Source organism: Leptosomus discolor, chromosome 5 (genome assembly GCF_034619465.1).
Source record: "Leptosomus discolor isolate bLepDis1 chromosome 5, bLepDis1.hap2, whole genome shotgun sequence".
Classification (NCBI taxonomy): domain Eukaryota; kingdom Metazoa; phylum Chordata; class Aves; order Leptosomiformes; family Leptosomidae; genus Leptosomus; species Leptosomus discolor.
The window spans coordinates 38,289,970-38,301,473 of record NC_141395.1 but is presented as its reverse complement, the minus strand read 5'-3'; the positions used below and the strand labels follow the sequence as shown (position 1 = coordinate 38,301,473).

Genomic DNA, 11,504 nt, shown 5'->3' with positions numbered 1-11,504 from the left:
AGTGGTAGCAGTAACTTGTCTTCACTGTCTTATATTCTTTTCTTCTGACTTTCAATATGCCAAACTATCACTGCTTTGCTACTAACAGGGGCTGCCTGAGCAATCTCAAAGTGATTTTAATGGTGCTAACTGTAGTAAATCCAGAAAGGTGATCAACTGGATAGAAATCCTCCATAATCAGCAGTGCCTCCCAGGAAATTCAGTCTCCATCGTTTCCCAGCACTTGACGCACTTCGATAGTTTTGGCTCCAGAGAGTGGCTCAGCAGTCTGACTACTGAGAAAAGAGACATCTCTGTTACTAAAAATTAGGTCCCTTCATATTTTATCGTGGCTTTTGCTACCTTTCCTTGCACTTAGCTCAAAAGTTGTGCTTTGTACTGACTCGTACCTTCACGTGTCACTGGATCAACCCTCTTTTTTAAGAAAGTAAAAACGAATAGAATTATTTGACTGCTCATAGATTAGCAGATTTCTTGCTCTGAACAGCATCCTCTTTCATCTGTTGTTGTCAGCCCTCTCAGGATTAATAAGAAAAAACATTTATAAGGCAGAATCAGTTGAAAGCAGAGATGATCTTGGTACAAAGGATACCAATTGTACCTTTTTTCCAGATCTGCATTGATCCCAACAGCTGTAGATATTTGTGCATCTTTTCCTATAGTCCACACATTCATTACACAAAGAAGAAATGCATATAAAGAAACAAATTCAGGCAGCAGTCAGTGTTTGCACAAGCCAAGGGATGAATTGTTGGCTCCTTCTGACCATGATAGGAGTTAGAGTTTAATCTTGCGTCAGTCAGAGCAAAAAAGAAGTTTATTTCTTCATCAGGGGAAGGGGAGTGGACACCAAAAGGAGACGGACAAAAAGACAGCTCAAGGGATGGTGTATATATAGCTCTGATTAAGTGTGGAAAGACAATAGTAGCACCTGCTTCAGAGGATGGGGAAGGGACCAGTGTTTAGCACTAGCAGCAAAACATTGACACTACTGCATAATTACAGAACACTCAACATACATTCTGCCCTGGTATTGTTTTTCTATTAAATTCCACTCTAATTTCATGTAGACACCGAAGAAGCCATGGTTTAAGCACCTGTAGCTGCTGTGATAAGTAACAACAGGAATGTATAGATACATGTATACACAGACATACACCCACACTGTTAGCTAATTGGCAGTAGCACTGTTTAAGAAAGTTTTCCAAAACTGGCAGTCCCTTCTTTAAAGTTCCATCTCTTCAAAGTTTCTGAGCCCACTGCTTTATCATCTGGCTCTTCACTTAACATTTCACATGTCCCTCCTGGGGGATCAGGGCTTCTCCTTTCTCTTGCGTACAAGCAGCTGAAGAGAAAGAGCATTTAACTTTGTCCTGTTGCTCTTTTACCACCATCTCCTCACCTCTGAGGCATACAGCAGCTCTGCATTACATGATGCTTTTGCTGTCAAACATAATAATGATGGTCTTCTAACAGACTACTGTTCATCCATACTAAAAAAAAAAAAAACAAAAAAACCCCCACCAAACCAAAACAACTTAAAAACCAGAAGGGCAGAATGCAGGCCATGCAGAATTTAAGAATGAGTAGCTGTCACAATATGGGGCATTTATTTCATTTTCAGCTCATGAGAGAAGTGACAAAATAGAAGAGGAAGCACGAGAGAAAATAGATGTTTTAAGATGTCGCTTTGTTCACTACTAGAGGTAAAAGCGGGGTGGAAGGATGTGAAATGACACTAGCCATTAATGGGATTTTTGCCACTAAAAAAAAAAAAAAGATGTGCAGGATGCATTTAGAGTCCTGCTTCATTAACAACCATTAGTCATCCATTTCACAACTGAATGGGTGAACACTTGATGGCTTCAGGTTTTTCTGGAATTTTGGTTGGGATTGGTTGTTTTTTTTTTTTAACATCTCCAGTCAAAAGTGCAAAGCTCTCTCTACACACAGCAGACAGGGTTGTATTCATCACAAAAGCTAGTACTGAAGAAATGCCCATGACAAGAGCACTTGCGATGTCTACCAGAGCAGAAATAAAGTCCACTCCTGTTTCAAAATTTGGTCTTGGCACTTAGCACCAATTGTTCAGAGAGTCCCATGGCACCCAAAGGCATCACAGCTTCTGCCCACTCCTTTGAACTTTTCAATAACAGCTCTCATCAGATTTTATATCCTTCTTGAAATCTTTTAGCATTAATATTTACAAAAAACCCAGATTACCTCTCTGCTTTTATTTCCTCTCTACACTCAAAGTTTCTTGGGACCCAAGGGAACTTGTGAACACATGCGAGAAGTAGCCTAAGTTTGCTCATCTCCTCTAGACAGCCAAAATGCACTACTTCCAGTGCTGACAGCTTCAGAAAAAAGCATTACTGGGTGGTACTGAGCTCCATGACCATATATCTAGCTCTAGCTGAGAGCAGCATTTCTTGGCAGGGCCTGTAGGTATTGGGGGATACCTAATAGGTAGGTAACAACAACTTAACAATATCCTGTGTCCAGGATCTCAGGCAGACAGAGCGTTGCTGGAGGAAAATGTTCTACTTTAGCATAGTCTAGGAATTATCAGTCAAGTTGTCTAACTGAATCTTTCTGACTCCACGGTGTGCTGTGTACCTAGTGCAACATGGGGGGAAAAGAAACAGACAGACATAGGTTCCTTAGCTAGTAAACATTTAGAGGCAGGCGCCGTATACACTTCAGGATGCAGTGCCATTGGCCATAGAGCTGCTGAAGTCTTTTGCCATGCAGACAGCAAGTGATAACGTGCACCATGTGACACAGTGGTTGTCTGCTCTGTTGATAGCATTAGCAGGCATTGCCAGAGCTGAAAAAGCAGCAGAGAAGGCTGGAGTGAATGGGAAGATGTCACTTTATTGGGTGGGGTAAAGCACTGCAACACTTCACCTCGTTTTGAAAGGATTCAATTTTAATGCCCACAATCATGGCACAAAATGTTGGACAGAAACACAAAGTCTTTGGGGAACTCTCTACTTTTGAAGCCAGACACAAATCTGAGAGAATGCCTTTATGATACAGGGACAGGCAGCTGCATTCAGAACGTTGAACCAGAATTTAAAAATAATAATAGCCTGAAGTACTGAGCAGAACTTGGAAGCTATTCCAGGACACACACATACAGCCTTCCTCTCCCATCTAATGTACAGGCTGAAGATGGTGATTCTTGGACAGGGTTAAAAACTAAACAAAAAGTAGCTGCATCACGCCAGTCAGCCTTTGCAGGGAGAGGTGGGGGATTCATGTTCATCTGTCTTTAAAGAGATCCTATCACACTCATCACTGTGGCAGGCATCCATGGCATCATCAGGCAGATCAAGTAGAATGTTTAATTGTTGCATAAAGTCATAAAACCCTCAATAATTGGCATTGGAAAGAGAAAGCTACATGTCTTTCTGTGGGTTTGTCGCCAGCGTCTAGTAGTCCAGCATGAGAACAGCTGGAATTACAGATCCAAGGAAGGCGCTTCTAAGAAGGAACAGGCTTGGTTATAAAAAGAAGGCACAACCTGCATGTAGGATCACTTGTATCTCCTTTCATCTCCTCTTCTATGGTATTTGGATCTACACATCTACTAAGTAATTAATACTTGATCCTATGTGGGAACGGAGAGAAGATGGTGGAGAGGCTGGGGAGAGGACAGCTTTCCAACGAGCAATCAAAAGTATTGGCTAGGAATTAGTTTATGTGAGCTGGACAAACAATCAGTGCAGATTCTACAAAATACATAGAAAGATGGTTAGGTGGATGATCTGAGATCCCCTCTCTCTTTTGGTGCCAGAAGCAGTAAGATTGTATGTTGGAGATAGTTCTTCTATGCAGTGTTTCCATTGTCAAACTGTCTGAAGTGGAAGAGACTCCTGGAGTCCAATTTCCCAGAATATTTGACAGCTTCAGCAAAAAGCTTTGTCACCTGTCAAAATAAAGCAGAGGAGGACTGAGCATTGCAAAGCCTTCTGCAGAAGGCCAAGTAAGAGCAGGCTCCACAATTCCACACTGTCACCCTGAAACCACCTTATGCAGGTCCAGTCCTTGAGTCTATCCAAAACAATATCAATTTCAAAGTGATTGTGCAGGTGTGGCTCCAGCCTTCTAGAGCCTGCCCATCCACCTGGAGACATATGGAAGTTCTGGGCTTCTTTGGCAAATCAGCTCTGACCTGTGAGAGCTGTTGTTTCCCCCTACAGCCCAGGCCTTTATGAGAACACAGTGTTGTTTTCCTTTTTCAAACTCAGAGATTAAAACTCTGCAATCTAAAGGGTTCAACGAAGTGCATCAAGCAGGTGTGGTAACAAATTTTGGATGGGGATCCCTGTTCTGGTTCTCAGTGTGTGTTTAGCTAGTAGGCAAAGGACGGGTCTTCAATTTCCCATTCCTGCTAATCATGTTTGGAATTATCCTGTCTATGAACTTACAGCTTGGCATTCTCTCTGCTCTCCACTCACTCCAATCACAGTAGAAAATTTTGCACTGCTGGACACCAGTTCAAGACACTGTGTTCCATGTCAGCACCCACAAAAATCAACGGGAATTTGACTACTGTGCTTAATGGGAGACAGATGAGGCTCTTTTGTGACAGTTGAAGCCACTTGCAAAGGAAGTCAAGACACTGCAGGCAGCAGGAGTCCCACTTTGCGTTAGCAAATATCTCTTCCCCTATCAGTATATGAAAGGGAGCTATGTATGTCAGGAGCTACAAACTCAATGACTGGCAATTAGGGACTACAACATGAGAGGCAGCAAATTCCACTTGGATGGCACTTTGGATCTGGATTGCTCCAAGGATCATTCACAAAAGCTGAGCTACATCCTGCTCTAAGGTTTAAGGACCATACTGGAAACACAACCTACCAAAAAAACTGTTCCATGCATAATTTAAACATAGGCAATCCTGTGCAAGAAGTTTGCTCTGAAGTGAAAAGATATAGCAACAACTTCAGCTGCAGTACAGGACTCAAAATTTTCTTTTTTTTTGTTTTACTTTGGGCAATGTTATTTTGTATAGTAGCAAAGAGAAAATACATTCAAACAATTGTGTTGCCATGATTTTCAGGCACGTTATTATTTGTCAGAGATAATGACGGTCCAAACACACTGGAATCTACGGTCACAAGTGCTTGAAAGCTCTGAAGGCTCTTATGATTAAGAGAAGCGACAACATGGGAAGTACCTGGAAATTAGTGAGCAGAGCAATCCCACTGTCTATAGCCATTCTCCGGATCACATAATTATCATGGACATACTTGGTGTTGCTGTTAGGCAGGTTAATCACCAGATCTATTTTCCCATCTCTTACCAGCCTGAAGAGACAATGCACAAGACAGTATCACAGTGTGTCTTACTTAATGAAAATCTATGATGAATAGCACAGGCACACAGGTAAACAACACTGAAAATTTTCATTTGAGCTTAGTTTTACATCCAAAAAAAAGGAGGGTCGAGGGGTTAAGGCGCTAAACTGCAACTCGGGAATTTGGGCTTTATTTATGTTGTATTCATTGATGCAAAGCAATATTCAGCCTTCGTACAGTTCAGCAGAACTCTGTTAAAGGCATGGTGACTGTCATTAAAGGCTAAATATTCAGATCCCACATATTCTTGCATCAAAGTCTAACATGGAGCGATACATCCAAGCCATTTAAATAGATGTTCATTAATTAAGCTGAAACCTCCCTGCTGAGGCAATTCCAGACAGAATCAGATAAAACAAAACTTGCAGAGTGAGTCTCAAGTCCTAGTAAATTGCCATCACTGATCTCAACAGGGCCAGCAATTTGCCCCTTGCTTCCTGCACGTTAACACTAATTTGACAACATGAGTATCGTCCTTACCTCCTGACTGGAGGGAGGCTCAGACTCCGCTTTTCCTGTGATGGCCATGCCACAGGATTTGTGGGGATACCATTAGAATTGAGCCAGTTCGAGGTTGCTTCTGTGGCATAAAGCTGTTAAGGGAATAAAAGGTTTCTTACTGTGTGCTTCACAGTTAAACTTTTCATTTAACTCATGTGGGTCTGACCCAACTCACAGCCTTGTTGTCAAAGCTCATTTTGGATGGCATTTTTCATCACAAGGGTGTCTCTCCATACAGAAACGCACAAAGAAGAACATGGCTTTCCTAACTTTCTGTTATCTGTGATTTGCTGATAGGTGAGAGTCAACGAATGGTAGCAACACATCAAGAAGCAGTTAAGTTGCTTAGGAAAACCTAAATCCCTTTGAATTTCAATAGGGCTTAACTGCAATCACTTGTAAAATATTCCCTCCTCCCTTTTTTTTTTTGCCTAGCCGTAAGTTTTGAAAGGAAGAACTGTAAATCCAGTAGTCACACTAAAACCACTGAGGAAAATAGTACTTGATACTAAAAAGCTCTTGCCAATCTTCTGCGGCTGTGTGGTTAGTTACTTTTCAGTAGGGATACAGACAGAAAATGATGCAGAAGAGTTACAAGTACGATGTAAACACTACAAATTTCATATGTCTGCAGCTTGCGAATATCAGTGAAGATGAAGCACTGTAAAGACCTTCTCCACACAAAAGGCTTCCCTCTTCCTCCCCTCCTGTCATAAATGTCATCCTGTTGGCAGTTTTGTTTCTTGAAGAACCTGGAGGAGTTTATGAATGTGAATTCCTGGCTGTAGGCTGACAGCAGAGCCAGGGTTGTTCTTGCCTTCATGACAGTCCCGTATGTTCAATTAAACAATCATTAAAACTTTTAGTTGGGCGATACCTGCTGAGTTTATGGCTCAGTCATCTAAAAATTCCTGTTGTACTTTGAAAAAAATGTCCTTTTTTTCTCCATCTCCAAATAAACTCCAACAGTCTCCATTCCCGTAGCAGGCTGAGTATGTTTCAGATTTTGAAAACTCTCTAGCTTTAAATAACTGAAACCACCTACCTTAAAACCTTCCTCATGTAGTAGTTCTGCTATGCTGAGAAATCTGGCACGGAAGGACTTCTGAAAAAGGAGATTTATTAGATACATCAAAGCTAGGATTTAGAAACAGTATTTTGTGGGGTAATATGAAGCTCCTCCAAACTGCGCTAAGAGGCAAATACTCCCTTCTGTGCTGAGAATGTGTGTGCTCGCGCAGAAATGTCTAAATGTGCATGAAAACCATCTAGATCTTGATGCCCAAGTCACTCCCGGCTAAGAGTGACAACACCAGGACCAGTGTTCCCACACTAAGTTTGACTGCAACTACAGATTTTACTATTGCATATTAAACATCTAGGCAATTTCATTCTCAAATATACCAACTAGAGTCTCCTCTGCTCTTAATTAAATATCTTTTCAATCATTGCTAAAATATTTGGCCTTCTCTTCTGGCAGATAAAATATATGAACAGGCTTTGGATTGCCTTTGGATGCTCTCTTTGCAAATACACATGAAGAGCCTGTGTATGAGTGAGTTTGTTTTTAACTCCCACAGGATATGGAAATGGAAAACACAAAACAACTCAGGGGACTGGGACACCTTATTCCCACAAGGACCTGAACGCACAGGCACTTTTCACCAGTACAGGCTGGGGGGCGACCTGCTAGAGAGCAGCTCTGCAGAGAAGGACCTGGGAGTCCTGGTGGGCAGCAAGCTGGCCATGAGCCAGCAAAGTGCCCTTGTGGCCAAGGAGGTCAACGGTATCCTAGGGTGCATTAAGAAGAGTGTGGCCAGCAGGTCGAGGGAGGTTCTCCTCCCCCTCTGCTGTGCCCTGGTGAGGCCACATCTGGAGTGCTGTGTCTAGTTCTGGGTCCTGCAGTTCAAGGGGGACAGGAAGCTACCGGAGAGAGTCCAGATGATGAAGGGACTGGAGCATCTCTCTTCTGAGGAAAGGCTGAGAGACTCAGGACTCTTCAGCGCAGAGAAGAGGAGACCTTAACAACACTTATAAATATCTAAACGGCAGGTGTCAAGAGGATGGGGCCAGGCACTTTCCAGTGGTGCCCAGTGCTAGGACAAAGGGCAACGGGCACAAACTGGAGCACAGGAAGTTCCACTTTAACATGACGAAAACCTTCTTTACTCTGAGGGTGACAGAGCACTGGAACAGGCTGCCCAGGGAGGTTGTGGAGTCTCCTTCCCTGGAGATATTCAAAACCGGCTTGGATGTGATGCTGTGGAACGTGCTGTAGGTGAACCTGCTTTAGCAGGAGGGTTGGACTAGATCTTAAGAGGTCCCTTCCAACCCCTACTCATTATGTGATTCTATACTTAGGGCACCTTTGAAAGACTCTTTCATAATGCATAACCAGATCAAACATAATTTAGAAGCAGTAAAGATAAGATAACCTGTGCACATCTGCACTTGAATAAGCCATTTTAAAACAACAGATAAGTGAAAATTTGATCCCAGCATAACTTTCTTTAGGATGCTGAAGGTACAGCAATGCAAAGATCAGATGCAATGCATGCCCTTCTCACTGCTAAGGCAGGCCAAACCTTGCTTTTGACTTTAGCATGATCTAGCCATTTGCAAGTAAGATTATTGCAAGCTCCTTTGTCCCTGCTGAAGCTACTGATAGTTTAACCTTTATGGGTGAGAGCAATCTTCTCAAGGGTGAACAACTTCCTGTGAGGACTTTTTTGAGCACTCTGGAAAGAACCTCATTCTGAAAGCCATCTTGTTCTGTACACTAACTGGAAAATATAAATATACAATGTGACAGGATTGGCAGCTTCCCAGTCAGAGAGAACGGTTCTGCCTTCTGGTCAGGGGGCTTGGCTTTCACAACAGTATTATAAACTTCTATCAAACACGTACTGAACACTTGTGACACATAAAACAGCCTCTCCATGAAAAGAAATTGCAAGCTGACAGCTTTCATTGGAGCAGCCTCAGATTTACAAGCTGGCTGAAAGAACCTGTGTAAGAAACCATTAGTTACTAAAGGTGAAAAGTACAAGCAGATTTATTTAATGGAAGATACTGGTTGTAGAATTGTATCCTTTTTCCGTTATTGGAAAAGTTCTATTTCTTATAACCTCTCTCATGTTTGCCACTATGACCTGCGATTTGTAAAGGGCTACATCCTCAGTTAATTCAATACAGCTACGCCAGTTCTCACTAATATCAGCTCAAAACAAAGCCAGGTCCTCTCCTGTGATAATCTTGAATTTTGTATCCAAATCTGCTGTGGAGCATGCAAAAATTCTTGTACATAAAGAACCAAGGCAGAAGGTTACCTTCAAACAACAGACTTGGAGTGCTGGGATTTAAAAATAAAATACTCCATCAACGTTTTCCGCATCTTGTGGTCATCAGCACAGATGTAAGACAGATGCACTCCATCCCAGCGCTACCACTGAATAGCCCAATCAGGAAAGAAAATAAAATGAGCTTTTCAACTACTCCCTCCTTTAATGGCAGACTCAGGGTTTCAGCATCATAGATTTCCCAGAGTTTTAAAAAGAAAAGAGGTCAGATTATCAGCTTGCATAAACTGGCAAAGATTCATTTGTCTAACAAGAAGGCTGTATTCCATTTACCCTGGGAGAGCATCAGGCCTTTAAAATCCTGGGGAACCTCAACCTGCACAATGTCAGAGTGGTTACAACTGAATGACAATCTAATCGGCTTGCGGTCCCAGCTGGCTGCCCAACCTCCCTTGTGCTGTCTCACAGATGTCCAGGAGTGCTTGCCTGTTTGACCTTGAGGACAATTACTGTGTTAGCAACATAGCTGCGTGGCCCTAGTAGGATTACCACTGTAAGTACCTGAGTGTGGAAGCCCCTCAGCAAGGCTAGGTTCATTACCTGGATATATTGGGACCTGTTTGGACTGCAGATCACAGCACAGCCATTTGCCTCGATTTGCAAGATACCCCATAACGAAACATTTGCAAGGAGACTAAGTTCTCCCTCTCTAATATCGTTACGTCTACTACTACATCTATTTGACTTCCACCTTCAAGAAGAGAGCCCCCTCTCACGTCAAGATAATCAACAGCAAATGGCATAAAGATGCAGTGTACTGCTTAACCCGAATGTATTGAGCATAGATACTTCTGAAGGAAGCAGAATTCCAGATCATTTGGCTTATTTTTTCTTTCTCTGCAACAGCTAAAAGTCCAGTCTAAAAATTAGAGTGAGATGCTAGTCATAATGAAGCCTCTGAAAGCGGGATATATTTTGAGTTCACCATCCACTGCAGATAAAACATAGCACCCTTCATCAGAGACAACTAAGTGGACTAGTATATGTTCTCCTGATAAGAACAAGCCTCGTGTGCTCCAGAACACCTTGCAGAAAACATCCTGCAGTTTGAAAGCCAGGGACCTCTGCTGAGGAGAGACCTATACCCTGTCAACCCCTCACACTAACGACATTTAAACATTACGCGACCGTGGAGCGGAGAGACCTGGTATCTGTCCTTCTGAGCCTGTATTTCCCTTCAGGACACATGGACAACTTTGCCAGTTTGAGGCAGATGACCTCATGTTTGTGATTAAAATGAGAACAATGCTGCTGGTGTTCACAGCCCGCCTTGGGCCTCTTGTTTCTGCAGTGAGGGGCTCCCCTTTCCTCCAGCCTGTAATAGTTAGAGAAGACCACTCACAGTCTACACATCAGGTCTAGGTCAGCATTTCAACCTTCCCTTCTTACGAGGCTTTATTTCCACTCTTTCAAAACAGACCATTGAAAAGTAGGTAGGTGACAAACTCCAGAGTGATGAGAGAGCAGTATGTGTTTCTCGGCATTAATTTTACAATTCTTGTTTCGGAGTATAATTATGTAAGATATATGCCAAGATGAAGAGAGACCTTCAAGCAACTGATCTGTTTTTGAGCTTCTTTTGCAAGAAAATGAACTGCAAACCACTCATTAAAAAGGACAGACTCTTGTTACTTTTAAAAAGTTTGGGACGTTGAGCTTTTGGCATTGTTTTTTTGTTTCCTTTTTTTTTTCTTAAGACCTTTCTACAATGCACATTTGGTTGAGTTCAACAGATACTGACAAAATACATAAATGCTTTCTATAGCTAAAATTACTCTGGTGCCTTTTAGCTGCTGCCAAGAAAACAGGCTTAAATTATAAACGCTGGGGCTCTCTCCTTTTTTCTTCTCCTGGCTTTTCTTTTCCCCTTTTTTAAATGTTGTTTTTAAATTTGCAGTGATTAGACATACAGCAGATGTATAGTACCAACTGCCTGGAGTTTCACAGTAAACTTTTAAACTTTATCTGGGTAGCAAGCAAAGACTTTTCTGGTAATTTGAGGTAATGGAGAGCAACAGCTTCAATCCACAGTTGTGCATACAGATGTGTACATTTAAGGACTAAGTCGTAATCTATTTTAGCAGAAGTCATGTTCCTTTCTGGCCAATTTTCACACACTTCTTTCACATCCTCTGCAGCCACAGACAGCCCAACACATTTTTCACAGCCCAGTTGTCTGGCAGGAAAATTTATCTATTCGATTTTTCTGTTTTATTTGCTTTATGCAATTATGGAGGACACAACAGGGAAATGGCAGGAGGCAGTCTTTTAT

At 42.1% G+C, this 11,504-nt stretch overlaps 1 protein-coding gene across 1 annotated transcript in view; it reads right to left on the bottom strand.

The window, feature by feature from the left end:
* Positions 1-3,835: 3,835 nt before the first annotated feature.
* The window catches only part of CPS1 (carbamoyl-phosphate synthase 1), a 91,810-nt gene continuing 84,141 nt past the window's right edge, over positions 3,836-11,504 (bottom strand). The window contains exons 35-38 of the mRNA XM_009956383.2: positions 6,919-6,978; positions 5,853-5,965; positions 5,192-5,321; positions 3,836-3,934 (exon numbers count right to left, since the gene is read on the bottom strand). Of these exons, the coding sequence (XP_009954685.1) occupies positions 3,836-3,934; positions 5,192-5,321; positions 5,853-5,965; positions 6,919-6,978 (402 nt within the window). The remainder of the gene's footprint in view (positions 3,935-5,191; positions 5,322-5,852; positions 5,966-6,918; positions 6,979-11,504) is intronic.